Raw genomic sequence first — 23,835 nt, forward strand, 5'->3', positions numbered from 1 at the left:
CTAGGAGTACAGATATGAACAAGGCTAGTCCTGAGGTACTTCCAGACTAGGAAGAGAGACTGTCACAACTGTGGGGAGAAGAATACGCTGGAGGGAGAGGTGAAAAGAGGAGCAACTAACAGTGGTGTCAACGAAAGGTTCTTGCTACCAGTCTAATGACAACAAGAGTCCCCAGTCCTGGGTATAAAGGAGAAACTTTATTCATGTAAAAAGTTTGCAAACCAGAGAGACCAGAGGTGCAGTCTATTGAGACAAAGGGGAGGCTGCATTTTATAGAGAAAGTCTCTACCTTCGTTCCTGTTTGGCCCATTTTTATGCAAATGATGAATTTGAATATGCACTCTGGTGCAAATAGCGCTGTCCTGATTGGTCGGCTTCTTATGTTCTGACTGGTTGTTATGAAGCCACTCTGATTGGTTAGATGCAAATGAGGATATAGCTGCATAGTTTTGATTGGATGGAGCAGGTCTCAGCCCACTAGTCAAAATAGAAAATCAAGAACTCCTTTATAAAGGTTGACTGAGCCTGCAGGAGCACGGTGCAGGAGGCTGAAGGCTCAGTCTATAGCTTTCCCCTGAAATGCAGTGTGTGTGAGAGGCCTCTGTCAGCTCTGGCTTCTGGATTCTGGTTATGAATTTGTGCTCCGTTAATCACGAGAAGCTCTTCTCAGCAGATATATTTCTTCTCAAGGTTTACAGTGGCAACACTGGGTCTGGATATTAGGGAGACTGGCCTGGCTGATCGGGAGCCTGTCACCTTCATGAGGCCACATGCAGACATGGACCCCAATATCGCTTTCTGCTTCTGGAGCACAGATGGCTTCGGGAGGGTGGCAGAATGTGTTTTTGAGAGAGGCTTTTTCCAGAACACTTAACTGTGAAACTGGCTGTTGGTGGCTTCTCTGAGGGGTATTTTTAGATTGGTTAATTAATATTTATAAGATATACAGGGATCTGAGGATAAAAGGCTCTGAGGAAATTCAGGTAATTATGATTATAATGGTACTGGCAATGATCAAGCTAATGGCAGCTAGAACCTGAAACTCTCCCAGCACTCCTGGACCACGCTACCACTTACCACTACAACAGCAGGGCCTAGCTGTGCACAGCTAATTAAAAAAAAAAAAATTAAAAAACAACCACAGAAAAATCCAGTAGCAGAGAGAGGGTTTTCATCTTCTGAAATTGTAATAAGGAAGAGCATTGGCATCAGCTCGCTTTATTTAATTGATTTCTCACCATACAATAAATGGCTCCATGATCACCACTGAATGTGTGCTTATGGAAAACAAGCACATACCAAGAGAAGTGTCAAAAGCTGCAGGTGGAAAGGCACCTGAGCTGTGATCCCTGGAGGGGAGGACCAGAGGTGGGATGACCTACAAAGAACGCAGACCCTCAGTGGCAGAGCTCTGTGGGTAGGGCGTTCTGAGAGACGGCATGGTCATAGGGCTGGCATATCGACATTAGAAAACTCAAAAGGCATCATGGAACATTGTTGGGGGTTAAAGGACTTCAGACTGTCTTACCATGAATGATTTGTCCTTTTCTTTAAGTGTGTGCAACCCCAGCATAAACTAATATAGATGTTGTCAGTCAAATGTTTCCTGAGGAGGAAGCAAATACATATCAGTTATGACCTGACTGTACTTCAGGCTATCTCTGAGGTCCTCTGTATTGACCTGTCCAGACACTGCTGTAGCCACACTTTGCCAGCCAGTTCCATTCAATCTTGGTCAGCAAGTACTCACTGGGAGGCGCCAGTGTCCCAGTTATAGACGCATCTGCCAGTAATCCCACTAGGCTTTGGCTATGAGATGGGCACTCGCTGAGGGGTTGCTCTTCCTCCAAAGGTGCCTGGGTCCCTCGTTGGCAAGATACCCAGAAAGCTGAACAGGGCATACACATGATGGGCACACAGATATTTCGGGTGGATGATGTTGAAGAAGATGGTGATGATATGCACACACTAAACAAACTCATCAGTGAAAGGAACCAAGAAGGGAAGGAGATTTTAGAAAGACCCAAACGGGCCAATATTAGAAAAAGAATACTCAATTCCAAGCTGAAAACCCCCAAAGAAACTCAGTGATCAAAGTGGGTTGATTTCTCAACAGGGCTCCTGATTCCCATGGTGTCTGTCTCAGGCCCGGCTTAGATCATGTTTTAGTTGTGGGCATGCCAAGTGGTCAGCACTTGTTCATGGTAACACCCGGATCACCAGTCTGCTTTGTCTTGTCTTGCCCTTCCTGTAGCTACTACATGTTGGAAAACAGACCCAGGAACATCTATGGCATGGTCTGCTACTCCTGCCTCCTGGCGCCCCCCAACACCAAGGAATGTGAGTGCACTTTGTCCTTCCATCAGAATGGTACTAGTTCAACATTCATGTCTTTCGTTACATGATGTGGTAGGCAACTAGACAAGTTAACTACAGTGAAGGCATAAACGAATTGCTCCCATGGCCTAACCAGTCAGCAGGTCTGTGAAGGAGCTTTGCTATAGCTGAACCATGAGTCGGAGACTCAGGTCAGTCACCTTAGAAAAATGACCTTGAACAAGTCCCATAACCTTTATGAGCCTCAGTTTATAATTTGTGGGCACTATAATCTGAATTATTTATCTCATGCAATCGTTGGAAAAAAACAATGAGATCACAGATGCCAAGGTATTTTGTTGAGTACTACAAAGCTGTAATGAATTGTTAGTTCTTGTACATGTATTTTTTTAAATAAACGACGGCCTCCTAGATAAAGCCAAGGGAAATATAAGGAGTGATCATGTAAAACAGATTACACAAAGCACATGTAAACAATGAGTCTCACAAGTTTAGAGTCTCTCCTTGGGCTGTTTCTTTTCTGTTCTCATTTGGTTTGACTTTTGTGGGCACGTTTATGAGGAAGGGCCAGGAACTTCTGCTCCCAAAAATGTATTGCATTGTCTCTTGGATCTGTGATCTGGAGAGACACTCATGAGGTGTCTCTCCAGATCACAGATCCAAGAGACAATGCAATACATTTGCAATATCTATCAAGGTGAGATAGATGTGCAGCTGGGAGGAAACTGGAAAGCCGGTCCCTGGACCACAGGAGCACTTGTTCTGCTCTCCCTCCAGTTCTCTCCCTCTCCAGGGCAGAAGAGATGCCCACACTGGAACCTGCCTCTCCTGAGTCTCCATGAGGCCCTGTCCACATTGTTTGCTCACAATAATCTTATCCAGGAGAATAGAATAAGGGCTTTCCTCTTGAGAACCCGAGGAGGAAGGGAAAGAGAGTAAGAAGAGGAAGCATCATCTCTGCTTGCCCTCAGGTTCAGTTGGAGGAGGTGCTCTGGGAGGTAGGGCAGGGATGGTTCCCTCCCTTCCAAACTGCTTAAGTAGAGGAGATTGGCAATAATGAATATGCACATCTTTAAAGCTGAGCAGTCCTATCCTGCCATATGCTAATTAATTCATCAGTTAGAGGAGGCCCAAGGGCTCCCAGCTGCCAGCTGGACTGTGATGAAGTCAGCTGCCGACAAGTCTTCCGCTGGGGACTCTAAATCCATACTGTGCCAGATAGTTCTGGGATGAAGTCCTCATCTGGGAAGATGTCAGAAACTCGCCACCTATTTAGAAAAGGTTCTATGCCTATGGAACCTGGAAAACTTCTTCATGGGACCCTTTTGTTTGAAAGCTCACACACGCAGGGTGTCCTTGTCAGTGCCCGGGGCTTGCAAGCACAAGAGTCTTGGAGACTTTGAAAATGAGTGTGTCCCCCTCCCCAACCCCTAGTCCTTAATTGCTCAACTGAAAACCAGCTCTCAATAAGGCCTCCTAGTGATTCATAGAATCCAGCCCAGAAGGAGGCCAGCAAAGAAACCAGAACCAAGAGCCAGAGAGCAAGCCCCTAGACCTCTGCCCACCTGGGAAATAGGGGAGATGCAACCAGCTAAGCATTGTGGGTGACATGGTGAATGGAGCCCTGCCTGGGTCAGGGTCTCAAGTGTGGTGGTGAAAGCTCTCTCCAGTTCCAAGATCTGCACTTCCCCCTGCACTGGTTCTCAGTCCAGGGTCCTGCTCAGGAATCAGTGGACAGGACTAGAAGGTCAGTTATGACCACAGCCTCCATGAAGACACTGAGGCCTAAATTTGCAGAGTTGCTATCAGCAGCTCACCCCCCCCCCCCCGCCAAAGCCAGGAACTAGATGAGACCTCATCGGTCAGGACCCCAGTCCACCATTTGGCTGCTCAGACCCCACCGAGCTCTGCCTTTTCTGAGCCCATAGTCAGTGGTCAAGAGCTCCTTTTCCTCTACCTGAGAAGCTCACTTTAGTTTTGTTTTAATGTGATTTATGTGGGCCCCTGCCATGCGAAGCTAATGCTTTTGATACCTAAGTCAATAGATAGTGGATTACACAATCCAGAGTCAAAGAGAACTCGGCATGATCCCCAGGGAAAGCATGTGACACAGACGCACATATATGAAAACTGTAGGGAGTCAGGGGTCCCAACTGTGTAGAAGTGAACCCTGGGCTGCACAGACTGAATCGGCACCTGGGGGCTCGGGTACAGCGCCCCCTTAAAGAAACAGCATCTTCTATGAGGTGCAGGACCATGATTCTCATAAGAGCCCCGAGGGCTGTAGTCACCCAGGGCTGGGGCTGCCCCTGACTCAGCAGGTCCAGGTGGGGCTGAGAAGATAGGCTAACAGGTGCCCAAGGGCTGCCAGGACCACATGGAGAGCCCTGATGGGCATTATGGGCCCTGCTCTGGAACTTCGCTGCCTGAGTTTAAATTCTCGTGTAGTGTAAATAAGTTATCTAACCTCCCAGAGCCTCGGTTTTCCTCACCTGCCAGATGACACCGGCCTTACCAGCTATGGTATGGCTAGAATGAGCTGAACTCCTAGAAGCGGCCACAGTGCTCATTAGTTTGTGGGGTCTTATCCAAATACCCTCAGGAGGAATGGCAGAGCACCATACAGTTATTGTTTAAATGGAATAATATAATTCTAGTTTCTGAGACTGCAAAGTAGCAGCACGAAGGAAGTCAGAGGATGGCCACTGGTCACCACTGGTCCTGCCTTTGGGCCGACTGAAATCCTCATGCAAACAGATGTGTGTGGAGCTTAGGGTGGAGCCTGGTACTCTGACTGTAAAATGCCGTGCAAGCCATAAACCTCCCTCGGTTTGTTTTCCTTCCTGTATAATTAAGAAAATAACATCCTCTCAGTGTACTAATCATGTTGTCACAATGTGCACAAAATGCTTTGAATATTGAATGCACGAAGCAAGCATAAATGACAACTCTTTCATAAACCACGGGAGTGTAGCAGGGACACCCCCGAGTACTCAAGAGCTTTGAAACTGGGTCTCCTCCTCTCCTGCTTGTGACTTGCCCATGGGGAAAGCTTGAAGCCTCCCTTCCTGGTTGCTTCAGCTACAGCGAACAAGCACAGCCTTCCCCACCTCCAGTTCCATCAGCGTTTGTGTCCTGGAATTGAGAGAAGAAGCCCTTCAGTTCTTTTTCAGTTACATCAAAGAGCAAAGTCCACGTGGTGCAACCAAAGCTTTCTGCACGCGCCCGTGGGCTGCCAGGTAAAGGAACCGGGGTCCTAATGGCAAAGAGGTGGCGTGGTATAATAGAGGAAGACAGAGTGTGACATCAGATTTAGTTTTCGTTAGAGTTTCTGTTACCAGCAATCAAGTATCAGCATTGTGGGAGAGTCGCGGCTCTGTCCTTGGATTCCCTCACAAAAGATTTAAGTGGAGGTCTGATGCTCTGAGAAGGACAGCAAGCAAAGAGCAGCAGACAGAAGCAGAAGCAATTTTATTAAGTAAAGCAAGCAAGCAAGCAAAGTACACTTGGGAGAGAGTCCACACGGGCAGCTCGATGTAGAATCGAGTGTCCAGACAAGCCAAGGGTTGGGGTTTATACAGGCCATACGGTTTGTTCTCCTTCTGTCCCTCCTACCTCAAAGGCCATGAATTTTCTGCTCCTCTCTTAGACCTGCCTTCTCCAAGCTGGGGCCTGCGCAATGTGTACCCGTCGATGGGAAGTTGTACACCTGCGCCCTGAAGATTTTGAGGGTAGGCTCTTGCGCAGTTAACTAATTTTGCCCATACCGATTGAGTGACCTGGAGTAAGGTCATTAATGGTTATTTGCATTTAACTGACCAGGGGAAACGTGGTGGGGAGAAGAGGGCGAGGAAAGTGCCAGGCGCTGCTAGCCTTTTCTTGCCTGCCTGTCTGGCTTCTGACTTGGGGGAATGCGGGAGGCTCCACAGGCCAGCCAGACCTCTGGCTGTATAATTTCTTCTGTTGAGCTGGACTTGGGGCCTCGTTAACCCTTCATTGTCCTTCTCCCTCTGGCTCGTATCTACCTCTCTACCTACCCTGCCACCTTCACTTTGGGGAAAGTTACTGCATACCTCAGTTTCCCCATCTATAAAATGGAGGAGTTCTTCTCATAAGATTGTTTGGAGGCGATGACGTCAAGTGTGCATGAAGTGCCCACTCCTGTGTGCATGCAGCACTCAGTAGATAGCAAAGCTTTGGTCTAGCAGGCGAGCGCCCCGCCGGGCCTCCCAGAGCCTGTGCAGCTCTGCCTTGCACAGCTGACCTCCTGCGCCTCGTCAGTGCGCCTGGGACACGGCAAGCGTGCGTCCCTCCCCCACAGACTGCTGGAGGTATCCATGAGATCATGGTAGATCTGGCACCCAGCAATTGTTCCTCATAATTGTCATTGTCCTTTTCATTACTACTCATCAGTGACTATGACCCCTGAGTCAAGTCCAGGATGGACATGCCTTCTGGAGAATTCCACTCTGTCACCAGGAGCGCTGTGGTGCGTTTTCCCTCAGATGCCAGCGCGCGATGCACAACAGTGATGTAACTCCAGCGTGAAGCCTCTGCCTCCCCGGATGCATGTCCCGCTGTTCCCAATGAATGTTTCTAAAACTCGAATGTGCACACTCATCACCAGGGGGCCTGTTAAGAAACAAATCCTGATGTAGCAGGTCTGTGGTGAGTTCCAAGATTGCCTTTCCAGCAAGCTCCTAGGGACCCCACCCACACTGAGTTGCCAAGTCTGTCTCTGCCCATTGTTCCAGGGCTGGCCACCAGGGGAGCGCTGAGCCTGGGACACCCTGGTTGACAGCTGTAAGAATCAACAGACAAATCATTCCTAAAAATCCAAGTTGTTTGCCCAATGTAGAGAATGCCAGCCATCTCTAATACATACTGGCACATTTATAAATTGTGCAGATTAAAAAACCTCAAAGGTGTAACTACAGTAAACCACATGCTTACAGTTCTCAGAATCCTCCTGAGGAAGATAAGTGAACTCCGTGGAGATTCCCCACCTGCCTGGACCTACAATCTAGAGCCAGTGCTGCCTCGAACTCAGACTCCACCCTCTTTCTTTTTAATAGAGACTCCGTGTGGAAATTTCTGCCTATTTTCTGGGACTACAGTTTCCACCAACCTTCCCTTAACCGTTATAAAATACCTCATCTTTGCTTAAAGCATTATGGAAAGTAAGATGGATTAGTGGTTGACCACCCAACAGAAACAACACTGAGAAACGTTTTCATCAGTGATCTGTTCCACAGAGGCCAAGCGAATTAAAAAGACATGGCATGTGTTGTAACAAAGGGAAACCTTCCAGAGACGAAATATTTTTATTTGTGCTGAGTTAATCCTCATTAGACCAGAACAGAACCTGGAACAGAACAACGTGCTATGCAGGGTCTTAGTGGTGATGGCATTCTGTCCTGAAAGGACGTGCCCACAGAGATAGACCTCTAGTCATGCAGCCTTCCTGCCCGCTCTCCCTCTTACCCTTGGATGTGCTCAGAACACAGCTGTTCAGTCAACACCAGCTGGAGTTCACTTGGGGGAAATGCCAGGTAAATCAGGATAGTAGCATGGCCCAACTTGCCACCTGACTGAGGGCAGGCAGGCACCCGCCAGATGCAGCGAGGTGTGCATTACTGATGTGCAGTAGCCTGTAAGCATTGCCTGCCAACCAGACCTGCCAGTTGGGTGCAAAGGCATTTCATAAGTCCGAGTGCTGCTAGGCTGCTCTCATCGTCCTTCTCTAGGCCACAGGCATGGGTATATTTATATCTCCAACCCCAACCTCTGTCACCTGGCCTTTGCCGACAAGCCCCAGAAGAAAGGGACAAGAGAGACAAAGATGACCAATATCCACAAATAGAGCCTATAAGTAGTCTACATCACTTAATCTCTCTTGAGCTCCTCACAAACAGATAGATTAGCTTTGTTTTCAATGTCATATTTGCTTTTGAAAAGGAAACTAGTTATGCCTGAAGCAATGTCCTACCTTGCTTTTTCTCACCTCACTGGATAAAGTTTGATAGGCTGCTTCCCAATGCAATGAAAAATCTGAAGCTAAAACTCTGAAGTCCATCTTATTGTTCTGGAACTTTCAAAGGGAATCTGTGTGGTGTGTGAAGATTGAAAGGCAGAGCCTCCAGCTGGGTCATTTGACAGCGAGTAGCTGTCGAGAAATATGCACCTCCCCCGGGGGAAGCACACACCTCCACCAGCACCTCCTTGGTAGGCCACTGGTTCTGAGGCCAGATAGGCAGGCTAAATTAATTTAATCTCATTTAAATCTCATCTAAATTAGGAAATTTATTATAAGTTTGGGAAGTGGGGTGGGGGAAGCCATTTATCCTCCAGAAAGGCAAAGAACCATCTCTCCAAGCTCTGAACACCAGCAGGGGCCATTCTCAAGGCAGAGCCAGTACGGGAAAGCCCAGGAGAGGAAGCAAGAAGAGCTGCACCTTCCAGCTTTCATCAGCGACATTCCTTCTCCAACCACCCGCCAAGTCCCATGTCCCAGTTCCCGGCTTCCTGCCGCCTCATTGACTGTCCATTACAGAAAGAAGGAACAAGACCCCAGGGACATAAGCTAGGGTCCTGAGAACTTCGATGAGCCCTCTCTGTTCGTTTCTGCTCACTTCACCTCTGTAGTGTCCGTTGATTCACAGGGCAGCCCTTACTGGCCTGTTGCCTCAGTGTCCCTTATACCACTCAGCACTCTTCGCTCTCTTAGTAGAAAAGCTAAGAAGCCATCCCTATGACGACAGTTGAGAAAAAGAAAGCAAAGAAGCGGGACCCACAGAGCTCACCATGCCCTGCAGAGAGAAGGGACTGCCCCATCTGTCATGCAGTGGTCCAGTGGCACCCACACCCATGTTCGTGGCAGTCCCACAGGCAACTGAGACCAGGCAAGGGGGCAGAGGCCAGGAGCTCCCAGTAAGTGAAGTCCCTGGGCTCCAGAAGTGGCAAATCCCCAGAGAGGAGACACCTTTGGTTCTAAGAGCGCTGACTCAGCAAGTGTTTTAAATGACATGGGAAACTGCTCCAGCAGAGGCTGGGAGGGCAGCAGAATGGCACCAGCAGCTCGCACCCTACCCTGCCAATAAGCCTTCTTGGGCTCCCCAGGGCCGGCCCCTGTCCAGGGTACTAAAGAGGGCACGAGCCTTCTCGCCCTGCACTGCTCCTTGACATTCTGGTTTATTGCCTAAAGAGCCAGCATGTTTGCCCCTCAGCTAGCAGGTCGTATTTCTCATGTACCCATAACGGTTTAATTTCCTGTCCAACCTGAGCAACGAGCTTCCCCTGAAACATCTGGCGCCTCATAGAAATGCAGACTTACACCAGGAGCCAGTCTTCAGCCTGTCTCCGCCCCCTCCCAAACCACCACCTATTTTATTTGTAGCATTTTCTATTTGTGTTCAAAGACGTGAGAATTAGAAGTTTCTGACCCTGCTCTCCTAGTATCTTCTCTACGGACTGGATGCAGATGTGTAGATAATTCAGCAGGACTTTCCTCGTCCGGCTGGCTGTGGTCACTGTCTCCTGAATTGCCCCAAGCTGTGTGCAGGTGGCTTTAGAAATACCACTGACAGAGCAGGTGGCTGTGTTTCTCCTGAGAGCCTTCTCTTAAAGAAAACACCCCCGTTTCTCACAGAAGCCTTGCTGACCAGGCTGCAGGCATCGGAGCCATTCCTCCAGAATGCGCTACCTGGAGGACCAACATGTCTTGATTTTAGAGATGCCACTCACTTGTCCTAACTTAGGGCAACCCGCTTCCCCCGACTACTGCAGAACCGGTAGAGACAAAAGTAAGACAGGAGGAAACTTATTTAGAATATGACTATTTTCATTAACTGTAAAACTCAATTCCAGCCTAAAGGAAGGTTGACCATCAGGGCATCATCTTTTCTGCGATAGAACATTTTTGTTAATTTTGTTAATTTTAACTGAACAATTTAGCAATTTGACTAATGCTAAAATCAGCAGCCATTTCATCTCTGCTAAGTGACACTTTTTACATAGAAGGAAGGGGAGTTTTATGAATCACAGTTTTGAGGGAAGACCAAGCTCATGCCTGCTCTTCAATAGTTTGGTGACAACCGTTTTAAAAACACATCATAGGAAAAATCCTAGAGGGGAAATACAGCAAAATGCCAACTTTAGACAGTGAGGCTGTGGGTGATATTTTTACTTCTTTCTTGTATTCTGATTTTTTCTAGATTTTTAAAACAATAAGCATATATTATGTTTATAACATATAGTACTTCTAGGAAAAGTATTAAAAATATATTCCTGTTCTATGTAATTGAGTGAATTGCTCAAGTACTACTTTCTTCTAATAATGCTTTTATGTACTATACGTTCCTCATTTTTGTATATTGCATACATTTTATCTTTATTCATAGGAAAATTAAGTTGGGGGAGGCTTGCAAAGTCCTCAGCTCCTGCAGTTTACTTTTGGCAGCATTCTCCCTCTGTGTGTCTTACTCAAAGAATAACAGCCCTTGAGAGGTCAGAATGTATTTTGGGGATGATTAAACTCTAGCCCATCCATAATCTAGGATTTTAGAACAGTTAGCTCTGTTACCACATCTTGTGTTTCAGTGTTGAAGGTGGGGCTTCTGCAGGTCATTTTTGAGAACGCACAGTGCTTGTTCTCTTTACAGGTGTGGGAGCCACTTCGGGGGTTTCTGCCAACTTCCCCAGCACTTCTGGCAGCAGTACCCTCTCTCCTTTCCAGCACGCTCACAAAGGTAGGGAAGGCACTCAGGTATTGATCTTCTGGAGTTAACCACCTAGATGTGAGGCGGGTGGGGGTTGGGTCAAGTGGAAAGGAAGAGAGGAAATAATGATCAAGAATGACTGTGGAGCCCGTCCCCACTTCAGAGCACCTCCCTAAAGTGTTTTAATCACACTCGATGCTCCCCAGTTGCTGAAAGTCAGTAATTATCTCTGCTAGGAGTAGAACTGATCACTCCATGGGTGTCTGGGTCCAGTCGAACGTGCTGGTCAGGAAGGCACCTTCCCAAGGTCGTGGGAGTGGTGCTCAGGGCACGAGTGGCCAGGGCGAGAGGGAAGCCAGCTTCCTGGGCTTCAGTTAAGCCTGATATTGATAGCAATTCTGTTGCGGGCTTTCATATAAACCTCCTGACCTCAACACTTTAATGTCTATTTCCAGTAACTACACTTCACCCTCCAATCCCTTCGGGATGGAAGGATGGAGGAAGACTCCAAGGTCCACAGTTTCTCTCAGAGCAAGACCTGGTGCAGGCTCCTCCTGCCCTCTCACACTGTCTCAATGACATCTGTTGTTTAAGCATATTTAAGGCTCAGATCCTCAGTGAGGGCTGGGGTGCCTTTGGACTCTCATGGTGCACTCAGCATGCATGCCAGGTCCCCAACTAGTAGAACCAGGGGCAAGCATCCCAGGAACAACCAAGCAAACCTAAACCATGGTGTTCTGGTAAAGTCTGGATTTGCTTTGGTTGAGATCAGCAAGGGGGAGCTCACGGGCAGTTCTGGTGAGATAGCCAAAGCAAACTTGCAGGGCTGGGTTCTCAGACTAGGCCAGCATTTTTTGATTCTGAAGGTTCTCTGGAAGTGTCCCAGTGGCGGGGCCATTGCTTAGAGGGCCCATGGTCTTGAAGGAGAAAGGGCCTTGCCTGATGGAAGGGTTCCTGTCGGGACTCTTGAGCCCTAAGTCATTGCCTTCTCTCCCCAACTTCAGCAGAGCTCTCAGGCCAAGGACACCTGGCCACGGCCCTGATCATTGCCATGTCCACCATCTTCATCATGGCCATTGCCATTGTCCTCATCATCATGTTTTACATCATGAAGACGAAGCCTCCTGCCCCAGGTGACTGTTCCCCAAAGCTCGCCCCGTATCCCTTCCTCCTTGGACAGCTTCATCAACTTACCCAGTCAGTGAGCCTGGCTACTAACACCTTTCTTTTTCTTCAACCAGCCTGCTGCACCAGCCACTCAGTGAAGAATGTGGAAGCCCAAGTGACCAAGGAAGAGGAGAAGAAAGAGGCCCAAGGTCTGCAAACAGAGTCCTCATGAGCATAATGTCTGTCTACAGGGTGGAGATTTTCTACCCCTCTGGCCACTATCCCGGCAGTCTGGCCTCCTAGCTGGCTATGCTCTCATGCTACTTAGAACAGGGGTCTCAGGAAGAGGAGTCAATGAATCCACATTGCACTTAATCCTTAGGGCAGTGCGGTTTAGTCACCAGGCAGGTCTGCTAATGAGGAAGTGATGAAGCTCAGAGCTAGAGCTGCCTCTAACTCCTCCTTCTCCCAATCATCCCATTTACCTACAGACAGTGTGGTGATTTTCTCTGAGAAGGATGAATTTGAGAAGCTGACAGCAACTCCAGCAAAGACTGCCAAGAGGTAAGGCAAGCCAAAGCAGCCCCAGCAGCCCCCAGCTCCAGGATTAAGTCAGAGGGTCCTCAGGGCTCCTGAGTAGGAAGGGGAACTGGGCATACCAGACCAGGTGTGCACTGAGAAGCCTGGCAACTGGCCTGGAGGCTGTGCTACGGACAGCTCCAGAGGGAGCAGGGCCCCAGGGACAGTGAGGCAGTCCCAGTCAGCATGGCGTCTTGGCCTCACTGCTCACTTGCAGCAGGGGCGGCCAGGCGTTGTTAGGGACAGGGGTTAACATCTGCTTGCTGCTCTGGGTTGGCCCTCCTGCCTTCCTTCCTCCAGGGCCAGGTGCCCCTGATCTTCCTCTTCAACATCCACACTCCTCATGCGGACCCCAAAGCTTCTGTGTGCTGCCTTCCTCTCCAGGAGCCTGGTTAATATTACTGCTGCTCCTGCCAATATGAATGCTGACACCTTAGTGCTAATGCTAGAACTGAAACCTCCATAATACTGTAACGGTGGTGATGATGGTGGCTACCAAATGTTTGGTGCTTACTACCCACCAGGCATGAATGTGTTACCTCTACAAGTTCTGTGAACTAGGTGCTAACATTAGTTACATTTGTAGGAAGCCAAGGTTTGGAAGTCGTCATGTGCCCCTGGTCACACACCCAGTGAGTGGCAGGGCTGTGGGCCAAGTCCAGGCTGTCTGGCTCCAGATCGTGTTCCACAGGCTTTGGACCAACCACTAACACTTCATGAAATAACGCCTCTTAAGGAAGGGTTTAACACATGACATCTTTACCGTATTTACCACACACGCATTGAATTGCGGAATCATCCCCAGCTTTAACCTCTAGGGCGGAGGGAAGTAAACTTTTTATTCACCTCCTTGTATGGTCATTTGGACTTAGTCCTGCTTAGGTCCCAAAAATCCACCCCACACACAGTAAATGGTCCCCTGCCAGGCCTCCGCCCCACAGCCATCCCAGAACCCCATCCCCCCAAATGCCCCTGTTGCAGATGGGGGCACAGAGGCCACGAGCGGTCACCAAACAGGTAATGGGAAGAGCAGAAGTTAAATACCTCCTCTCTCAACCCCTGGTCTGTGATCTTTCCAGGGTACATGGACTCTTGCAAAGCTTTACATTTTAGGAATGATAATGAATCCAAATGTTTATGTAGAGTTTTGACATTTATAAAGCACTACCAAACGTGTTCTCATATAGAAAACTCAACATTTCTGACACAAAGGCAGGAAGCTAATTTAAGCATGAAATTTTTGGAAACTGGGAAAAGAAAGTGGATTGTGTGTACTCAATTCAACAGTCTCTCAGAGAATGGTTGTTTCTGAGAAGTGCCTATGTTCACAATGGTTATTCTTTCAAACCCCCGGGAACTTGTGGTCTGTCCTTCCAGCCTTTTCTCAGTCTTAAGAGGAGAGAAAAAGCACACTCAAAAGGGCAGAGACACATCCTATGACTAAAGTTTCCTCTAAAAACTGAGGAAATGTTTGGGGATCCTATTTGGAAAAATAATGCTTCTTTCATACACAAGCACTAAATAAAAATTTACACTCAATAATTATGCTTCAAAAGACAAGGCACTGAGCTTTCATCGCCTCTGCCTGTCTCAGGTCTTAGGGGACCGACCACCTGGGGCTGCTCTGCGGTTCGAGACAGCAGTGCTTTTCCACCTTTCCTGCTCTCAGGTGGGGACAGTGGCAGGTCGGCCAAGTCCCACAAGGCCTGAAACTTCAAGAGCTTCACCCACTATTTTTGTTTTCTTTGTATCATCCTGTCTCTAGGGGTATGTTTGAGTGTGAGCTTCATCACTGTAACCCAGTTACTAGCAAATATAATTCTGTATAAGTCTTCAGTCAAACCACAGGAAACAAGCCTACAAAAAATAATGTTGCTCTTCACATATTTGGAACCAATTGAGGATTTGAACTTCAACCTACATGTGCCCATGTGCCTGGACAGTGTGCAGTGGTGTGACATGAGCCTGCCTGCCTTTCTGTGCAATTTTCTAGAGCCTCTCACTTGACTTACTGCGGCCCCCCACTCCATGGCACACACATCTCAGCCGGTCACCCCCTAGTCAACAGGAGGCTCCCCAGGCTCTGGCTCTGTTCAGCTTTGTTTTCAGTTATTTCAGAGAGCTGGCACGAGTTCTGTACTGGCCACATCAACTTATTCACTACATGAAGACGTGAAGTTGAACGTGGTGCTTCTCTTGATGAAATATAACCAGCTGTAACATAGTCAAGAACCCTTTCCTGAACTGGGTGGGGCGGAGGGATGAGCAGATGCCGTTTCACTTGTGTCCCACCTCCCTGAGGCACCCCCAGATCCCCATGCAAGCCTCCTCACACAGCGCCCGTGGGCCACCCTGCATCCAACTTCTTTGTCTGGAAAAAAGCAGAGGGCAGGCTGTCTTTCTCATGTCCCATGCCTCATGCCCATGAGCTGCCTAGTAAAAGCTTGAGGAACCGGTCACTACATCTCGACTGTCCCCACCCGTGGGGCACTGCTGACAATCCCCCTTCTTGTTTCCACAGCGAGAACGATGCCTCATCTGAGAATGAGCAGCTGCTAAGTAGGAGCATGGACAGTGATGAGGAGCCCGCCGCCGACAAGCAGGGCTCCCCAGAGCTGTGCTTGCTTTCGCTGGTCCACCTGGCCAGGGAGAAGTCTGCCACCCCCACCAAGTCGGCCGGGGTGAGGCTCTGGTGGCCTGTCCACACACCTTATGATTTACTGGTGCAGCAGGGCAATGCGCCAAAAGACGTGACCTCATTATTGCATAAGTTCTGCAGTGTGGTGTGGTGGTACTTCCACAAGCCCGAGCCGGGAAACCTAGATGGAGTGACAGGTTTAAAGCAAGATATTTTAAAAATGCAAACCTTATTTCTTTCATTATATAGCTTTATAGAGAAAATGAAGAATAATAAGCAAAGACAAAAATTTTAAATTTCTTGGAATGCCATAGGACAGAAATATTTAACTATTATATATCTGGTTGTAAACAAACTAGTATATATATTCCAACCAGATGTAATAATAGTTATATATAATAGCTAAATATAACTGTTTATACAGTAATCTGTATATCGCTATATGTAGATATAATGTACATTTTTCATGTAAAAATGCTCCACATGGTTTGTCACCTGAAGCACACTTCCTTGGAATGTGCCATGGCAGGGGGTGTAGACAAAGATGAGCAAAGCCCTGCCCTAGGCTACCTGAGTCTAGCATGAGGTTTACTGGCAGCCCGATCCAAGCATCAGGGCAGCTACATTGTTAGGCAGTGCTGCTCATGGTGATACGGTACCTGATTGAGAGGTTGGATCTGGCGTGGGTCTTGACAGGGATGTCACGCTCTGGGCTGCCCAGTTCCATGACCTCTGCAGTGGGGCCTATCACTTGCAGGACCCTGGAGGTCTGTGGAGTTGTTCGGAGAGGCACTGACTCCAGTGGGGCATGGGGCCTTCCAGCCAAAGCCACTTTTGCACCTGTCCATCATGGGCCTCATTTCCTGGCTGCCTGCTGGCAAACCGAGGTCTCCGACATTCCTCCTTATAAACAAATGCCAGATGCAGCCTCCGGTTGTCTAGGGAGTCTGAATGTCCAGTGGAGCCTAAGAAGTCCCTCACTCAAAGGATATTTAAGGTGCTTGAGTTGGATAACCCAAGAACGGCTTTTTCTCTGAATTATGGAGAAGATGTTCATATAAGGACTTGATTCAACGTTTCTGATTGAAACTCAGGGCAGATGGAGTATTGGTTCTTTGTTTCTATTTTCTTCCTTTCTGAAAAATTAACATTCTCTTAACTTTTTTCATAGGTTCAAAGTCGAAGGAAAAAGATATTGGATGTGTATGCCAACGTCTGTGGAGTTGTTGAAGGTGAGCATAAAAAAATGGTTCTGGGGGGACGCTAACCCCAGGTTTTCCCCCAGGACTTTCTTTCCAACTGTTGGCAGTGAGAAGAAGGTTCTGACAGGAGTCCTGACGCTCCCAGGGAGGGACTGAGAAAAGTTGCCTATCCAACTTCTCACGTTCCTCATCAGAATGGCTGGCTGAACTGACTGCAGGGTGGAGGGACATGGAATCTGGCTCCAAGTATGTTTCCTCAGCATTTTCTATTGCCCATCCATCACAGGACAAGGAGCCAACATCCAACCCCAGTGTAGGACCTCGCTTTAGGGACATGTGGAGTCAGGACACCCAAATGCTCTAGAGAACGAGGGTAGAATGAACTAGGTGTCCTGTGCCCCCCAGATGCTGTCTCTCCATTGCGGTTATCATCTTCGGAATCCTTGATCATCAGTCACTTATCCAATAGTAGCTGTCTTTGCCCCTCCCCTCTAGCAGTTTGTGACATATGGACAGTCTCCCATCGTGAGGATGTCTCCTGAGCAAGCTGAGTCAGACTGCCGCACCCTAACTGCAGCGGGTGATGGTCAAGGATGAGGCAGTAGGACTTGGGTTTACATTCTGATTATATTTCTATCTGAAACTGGAATCCACACTCCCAATTTCTTTCAAATCCAGTCTCTAAATTACCTTCTTATTAACCCAGGAGATAAAAACTCTCATCACTGAGGTTATGGAATTTTTCCTTAGCTTCGTCAGGCCACGTGGTTCTGTCTCACTGGCTCCTTCCATGGACTTCCCCATCTGACCTGTGGCCCTCTCATTTCTCTACTTGGGCCTAGCCCAGCACCCTGAGCCTGGGGCAGGCTTGCCGGTTGGGTGCTCTGTTGGCCAGAAATCATCACTTAGGGTGAGTTCAGGGGCCAAACACTCTACTCGGCTGCCTGCTGAAATGTGGCATCTCTCCATAAATGCTCACGCCCCAGGGTCAGCCTGTCTGATCCAGCCTGCATGTCTAGGAACCATCAGCTGCCCAGTGGAGGACGGTCTAGATTTGCATTCTATCACCCTAGAAAGCTCTTCTCTGCTCCAAAAGATGTCTTGGTTTTAAGAGCCCATATCCTGGGGACGGTGGTTTTCAAATTAATTTTAGGAAAGAGAAACCCCTCCTGTGAGACGAAGTGTGTGAAGAGCTTGAAGCCCTGTGCACTCAGCCACCCTCTCCTGTGCCTTATGACTGCACAGTGCTGCTCACGCAGCCGAGCCCGAGAGCCTTAGACTAGCGGTGCCTAGCCCTGAGTGAACACTGGTTACTTGGAGAGTCTTACGCGACCCCCTCTGTTGGCCTGTCCTGAGGTCCTGATGTAATTAGTCCAGGGTGAGTCCCAGGCGTCAATGTCTTTTGCTTCATTGTGTTTTTAATTAAACTTTTTATTTTGAGATCATTATAGATTAACATGCAGTGGTAAGACATGATACAGAGAGATCCTGTACTACCCTTTATGCAGTTTCTTCCAATGGTAACATCTTGCCAAACCATCACAACCAGGATATTGACATGGATACGGGGAAGACAGAGCCCACTCCATCACTACAAGGAGCCTTCTGGTTGCTCTTTCATAGTTACACCCACTTCCTACTCCCCCACCCCCTCTTTAGCCCCTGCCAACCACTAACCTGTTCTTCATTTCTATAATTTTGTCATTTCAAAAATGTATATAAGTGGAATCATACGCTAGTGTAACCTCTTAAGAGAAAAATAGCTTTTTTTTGTTTTTTTCATTCAGCATAATTCACTGGAGATTCATCCAGGTTGTCGTATATATTGTAGTTTGGTTCTTTTTACTCCTAAGTACTAGTCCATGTTAAGGATGTACCACAATTTGTGTAATCATTCATCCATTTAAGAACCTCTCGATTATTTCCATTTTGAGGTCATTATGAAGAAAAATGCTATAAATATTCATGTATAGGTTTTTATGTGAAAATAAGTCATCATTTACATACCTAAAGAAGTGGTCACCGTGATAAGTCCAGCATCTATCTTATACTGTACAACACTATCACAATATTATTGACTATATTCCCTATGCTATATATTACATCCCCATGACTTACTCGCTTTATACCTGGAAGTTTGAACCTCTTATTCCCCTTCATATTCCCCCTACCTTTTTTATTTTTCAATTACACTTGACATTCAATATTATTTTATATTAGTTTCAGGTATGCAGCACAGTGGTTAGGCATTTACATAATTTACGAAGTGATGCCCTTGACAGATCTAGTACCCACCTGGCACTATGCATAGTTATTACCATATCATTGACTATATTCCCTATGCTTTACTTTACATCCCTATGACTATTTCATAAATAACAATTTGTACTTCTCAAGCCCTTCACTTTCTTACCCAGTCCCCCAAACCACTTCCCATCTGACAACCATCAGCTTGTTTCCTGCATCTATGAGTCTGTTTTTGATTTGTTTATTTTCTTTTCATTTATTTTGTTCTTTAGATTTCACATTTAAGTGAGATCATATGGAATTTGTCTCCCTTTGTCTGACTTATTTCACTTGGCATAATACTTTCCAGGTCCATCCATGTTGTCGCAAAGATTTCATTCTTTTTTACGGCCAAGTAATATTCCATTGTATATATGTACCACTTCTTTATTCAATCGTCTATCGATGGGCACTTAGGTTGCTTCCATATCTTGGCTATCATAAATAATGCTGCAATGAACATACAGATGCATATATCTTTCCTAATTAGTGTTTGCATTTCTTTGGATAAATACCCAAAAGTGGAATTGCTGGGCCATAGAAAATATATATATATATATTTTTTTTTTTTGAAGAACCTCCATACTGTTCTCCACAGTGGCTGTACCAATTTGCAATCCCATCAACAATACATCAGGGTTCCCTTTTCTCTATATACTAGCGAGCACTTGTTATTCATTAATTTATTGCTGATAGCCATTCTGACAAGTGTGAGGTGATAGCTCATTGTGGTTTTAATTTGAATCTCTCTGATGATTAGTGACGTTCAGTAGCTTTTTGTATGTCTATTGGCCACCTGTATGTCCTCTTTGGAAAACTGTTTTTGGTGTTAAGTTGTGTGAATTCTTTATAAAATTTGAATATTACATTTTATCGAATTTATCATTGGTGAATATCTTCTTCCATTCGATAGGTTGTTTTTCCATTTTGTTGATGGTTTCCCTTGCTGTTCAAAAACTTTTTTGTCTGATGTAGTCCCATTTGTTTCTTTTGTTTCCTTGGCCTGCGGTGACATATCAGAAAAAATATTAACAAGAGAAATGTCAGAAAGCTTACTAGCTATGTTTTCTTCTAGGAGTTTTTAGTTAGGGGCCTTATAATTAAATCATTAATCCATTTTGAGTTTATTCTTGTATTAGGTGTAAGGTGGTCCAGTTTTATTTTTATTTTTTGCATGTATCTGTCCAGTTTTCCCATCACCATATATTGAATAGACTATCTTTACCCAGCTGCATATTTTTCCCTCCTTTGTCATAGATTAATTGACAAATTCTGGGCTCTCTATTCTGTTTCATTGATCTATGTATCTGTTTTTTATGCTAGTAGCATGCTATTTGGATTACTACAACATTGTAATGTTTTGTTATCAAGTTTTGTGATACCTCCAAATTGTGGCTGTTTGGGATCTTTTGTGGTTCCATACAAATCTTAGGATTATTTGTGTTCTATGAAAAATGCCAATGGTATTTTGATAGGGATTGCGTTGAATCTATAGATTGTTTTGGTTAGTCTGGACACTTTACTGATTAATTCTTCCTATTCATGAGCACGGTATATGCTTCTGTTTATTTGTATCTGAATATTAATTTCGTATCCTACTATTTTATTGAATTCATCAATCAGTCCTAACAGGATTTGGGGTGGAATCATCAGGTTTCTCTCTGTAGTATCATGTCATCTGCAAATAATGAGTTTTACTTCTTCCTTTCCAATTTGGTTGCCTTTCTTTCTTTTTTTGTCTGATTGCTGTGGCTAGGACTTCCAATATTATGTTAAATATAAGTAGTGAAAGTGAGTATCCTTGTCTTGTTTCTGATCTTAAGGAAAATGCTTTTAGCCTTTCTCTACTGAGTATGATGTTGGCTGCGGGTTTGTCCTGTACGGCCTTTATTATGTTGAGGTATGTTCCTTCTATTCCCACTTTGCCGAGAGTTTTTATCATAAATGGATTTCATCAAACACGCTTTCTGTATCTATTGATATGATCATATGATTTTTATCCTTCATTTTTTAAAATGTAGAATACTTCCTTATTATAGCAGTATATAAAACAAATATAAATTTAAATGTTTATAACCACACCAACTATACGTTATCATTGTGACTGATGTTATTTGGCTCATTCAAATTTGAGTAATAGCTTATATAATTCTTGAAATTCACTAACCTTCATAAAAATGTGGGATTGAAATGCATGTACATGTTTTTATTAAAGAGTATATATAAACGTTACTTGACTTTATTCATAATCTCAGCATTTTTGTACATTCTCAGATAGTTAACTAAACTTGAAGCCTTTTATTGTCAAGAGAACTAGCATAATTATATTTGCCAATGGCAACAGCCTTAAGAGTTAATGAATACTTGTCAAGATGGCGGGTGTGCCAGGCTTTTTCATGCTGGAGACACACAAACATGGTACAACTCCTGTCCACAGGAGAAGGCTCCAAGAACCTGGTGGGATAGATGAGCATGCATGCAACACCTGGGAAAGGGGTAATCACTTCCATAAAAAGAGTCTTGGAGCCCAGAAAGAATGCCTAGTGCTAATCAAGAAAATCAGGGAAGACTCCTTGCAAGTGATGATATTTGTGGAATGAACAGGTGGGAAAAGGTAAGCAGAAGAATTGAGGTATACCTCAACCAATCAATACACAAATAGATGAAAATTTTTTAGTAAAAAGAATCAAAATGTGAAGAGGCATGAAGATCCCAAGATTCATAATGAAGGAGAAGAGTTAGCGGGTGGCAGGGCTAGAAAATTTGTCCAAGGTCAGGTTATTCTGGGCATTGAATGCCAGACTAAAAATAAATAAATTTAGTAGAGTACTATGTTTTTACTAAAAATGAAAAAGTAAAGCCCACCAGGCAGAGTCTGGAGACAACTTCACAAGCTCTGGTTCTGTGGGGTCCTCATCGGGGCACCCAGGACTGATAAACAGCATGCCGCTTATAGAGGCTAAAGGCAGGATCAATACAGAACAGCCTTCCAGTGTCTGGGTTTGTCGTGTCAGCATGAGAAGTTTGGGACAACTTCGCCTGGCAGGAAAGAACTCTGAGGGAAAGCGACTGGAGAGAAAGCTTTGAGGACAGAAAAGGCCACCTCTGAAAAGGAAGTAAAGCTGAAGTCCCTCAAAGAGAAACCCGCAAGTTGTGTTTACAAGATTGAAGCCAATAAAGAGACATGGGTGGTTGAAAGGGAGGTGCTTTAAAAAGCTCTTTAAGAGGCTGCAGAATACAAAACAGTCACAGGGATGTGAAGTACAGCATGGGAAATACAGTCAGCAATATTGCAAGAACTGTGCACAGTGCCGGTTGAGCACCAAACCAATCAGGGGACCACTTCGCAAATCGCGCAAATGGCTAATCCCTTGAAACCATCAGAAAACAATATTGAATGTCAACTCCAATTGCAAAAACAAAAAATTTGAAGAGTTAATAAATAATAACTGATAGGTCACCAACAGATTTTTGACCTAGTTCCTTCTTCCTTTAGAGCAAAAAGAACTTTCACCTGAGCATCCAATCTAACCCCTAAAAACTGACAATATCCTTCAAACAACTTCTTTAAAAGCACTCTAAATGGTCACTGATATTTTAATAGTTCAGTGAGGATTATATCCTTCAATCTGAAAGTTTTCAGCCTTTTAAAGTCATTGATTGTCAACTTTGAAAGGATTTGGAGCTTTGGGAAAGGCCTTGGTTCTCAATGAAGCTGCATTTTCAGCAGTTCAGTGTGATTCAGAAAAATGTGTGCCTATGGCAAAGCGTGTACAAAGTCACCTGGCTTCAGGCGGTGATGTGTGCAATCATGAAGGAGCAGGGAATATTTGGCAATGTTGAAGGGCACACTCAGGCCCATGTCTGCTGATCTCTGGTACAGCTGGCAGGACAGCTCACTGTTCACCACACAGAGCTGGCAAAGGGCATGACAGAGAGGCAGGGCCATGCGAGGAAAATCTTTTGGATTCCAAGAACACAGGATGATTCTTCTGTCATCGGGGTTGGTTTTGATCATGTGTCACCTTTTGCTATTGGTCTGCTCCTTGACCTGAGTAATCTGAATACATATCTTTGTCTTCTGCCCCCCAAAGACTTCCACCGAAAGCCATAAACTGGGTCTAAACACCCTTCTGTTCTGCTGGAGAATCCCAGGAAATTGCAGGACCTGTTCGCATCCCAGATTATCACTCCTTTGGCAACAGTTCTTTAGCATTTATAGATCCCATGACAAATTCCTCCGAAACACCCTTCCAGAATACACGTTTGGTTGTCAGCAGAAGAAACTCATCTCTCAGGATGCAGTGCATCTGCATGCCGAAAACTAACAGGGTGCCGGTGCTGGTGCTATCATCCCTCTGGAAGCCACGATGGAGAATGTGCTCCATCTGCCCCAGATACTGCAGCTCCCTATGGGGCTGTGGCTGGGTTCCCCACTCCTGCACCGCCAGCGGCGACAGTGGGTGTGGCAGCACGGGCGTGGCTGCAGAGACCAGGACAATGGCGGGAAGCCCTATCCTTCGTTTTGTTTATGTGGTGTATCATGTTAATTGACTTGCAGATATTGAACCAAACTTGCACCCCAGGAATAAATTCCTGATCACAATGTATGATTTTTATAAATGTAGTACTGAATTCAGTTTGCTAATATTTTGTTGAGAAAATTTTTGCATCTATGCTCATCAGGGATATCGGCCTATATATTTTTTTTTTGTGGGGGGGGGAATGTCTTTGTCTGGCTTTGGAATCAGGGTAATGGTGGCCTCATAAAATGTGGTTGGAAGCCCTCTATCCTCTTGAATTTTTTGGAATAGTTTGAGAAGGGGAGGTATTGATTCCTCTTTGAATGTTTGGTAAAACTCCCCTGTGAATCCATCTGATCTAGGACTTTTGTTTGTGGGGAGTTTTTTGATTACTAATTCAATTTTATTAGTAGTAATTGGTCTGTTCAGATTTTCTGTTTCTTCTT

General features: G+C 45.8%; 1 protein-coding gene, 1 long non-coding RNA gene and 1 pseudogene across 14 annotated transcripts in view; 1 reads left to right on the forward strand and 2 right to left on the reverse strand.

The window, feature by feature from the left end:
• The window catches only part of EDAR (ectodysplasin A receptor), a 93,062-nt gene that overhangs the window by 66,296 nt on the left and 2,931 nt on the right, over window positions 1–23,835 (forward strand). For 8 of the 13 annotated variants that reach the window (XM_036224663.1, XM_036224662.1, XM_036224664.1 and 5 more), the window contains 6 exons: window positions 2,255–2,340; window positions 10,998–11,084; window positions 12,059–12,370; window positions 12,653–12,725; window positions 15,262–15,421; window positions 16,550–16,610. In XM_036224663.1, coding sequence (XP_036080556.1) covers window positions 2,255–2,340; window positions 10,998–11,084; window positions 12,059–12,370; window positions 12,653–12,725; window positions 15,262–15,421; window positions 16,550–16,610 — 779 coding nt within the window. The remainder of the gene's footprint in view (window positions 1–2,254; window positions 2,341–10,997; window positions 11,085–12,058; window positions 12,371–12,652; window positions 12,726–15,261; window positions 15,422–16,549; window positions 16,611–23,835) is intronic. The other 5 variants (XM_036224668.1, XM_016162993.2, XM_036224669.1 and 2 more) reach the window with 4 other exon arrangements.
• Window positions 4,176–18,720, reverse strand: LOC118605284. Its single transcript, XR_004952040.1, has 3 exons — window positions 15,450–18,720; window positions 12,249–12,372; window positions 4,176–11,126 (listed from the first exon to the last, which is right to left on the reverse strand). It is a non-coding gene; the product is annotated as an uncharacterized LOC118605284 (long non-coding RNA).
• LOC107519858 lies at window positions 20,867–23,395 on the reverse strand (annotated as a pseudogene).

The sequence above is a fragment of the Rousettus aegyptiacus genome, unplaced genomic scaffold, assembly GCF_014176215.1.
Source record: "Rousettus aegyptiacus isolate mRouAeg1 unplaced genomic scaffold, mRouAeg1.p scaffold_m13_p_7, whole genome shotgun sequence".
Classification (NCBI taxonomy): Eukaryota; Metazoa; Chordata; class Mammalia; order Chiroptera; family Pteropodidae; genus Rousettus; species Rousettus aegyptiacus.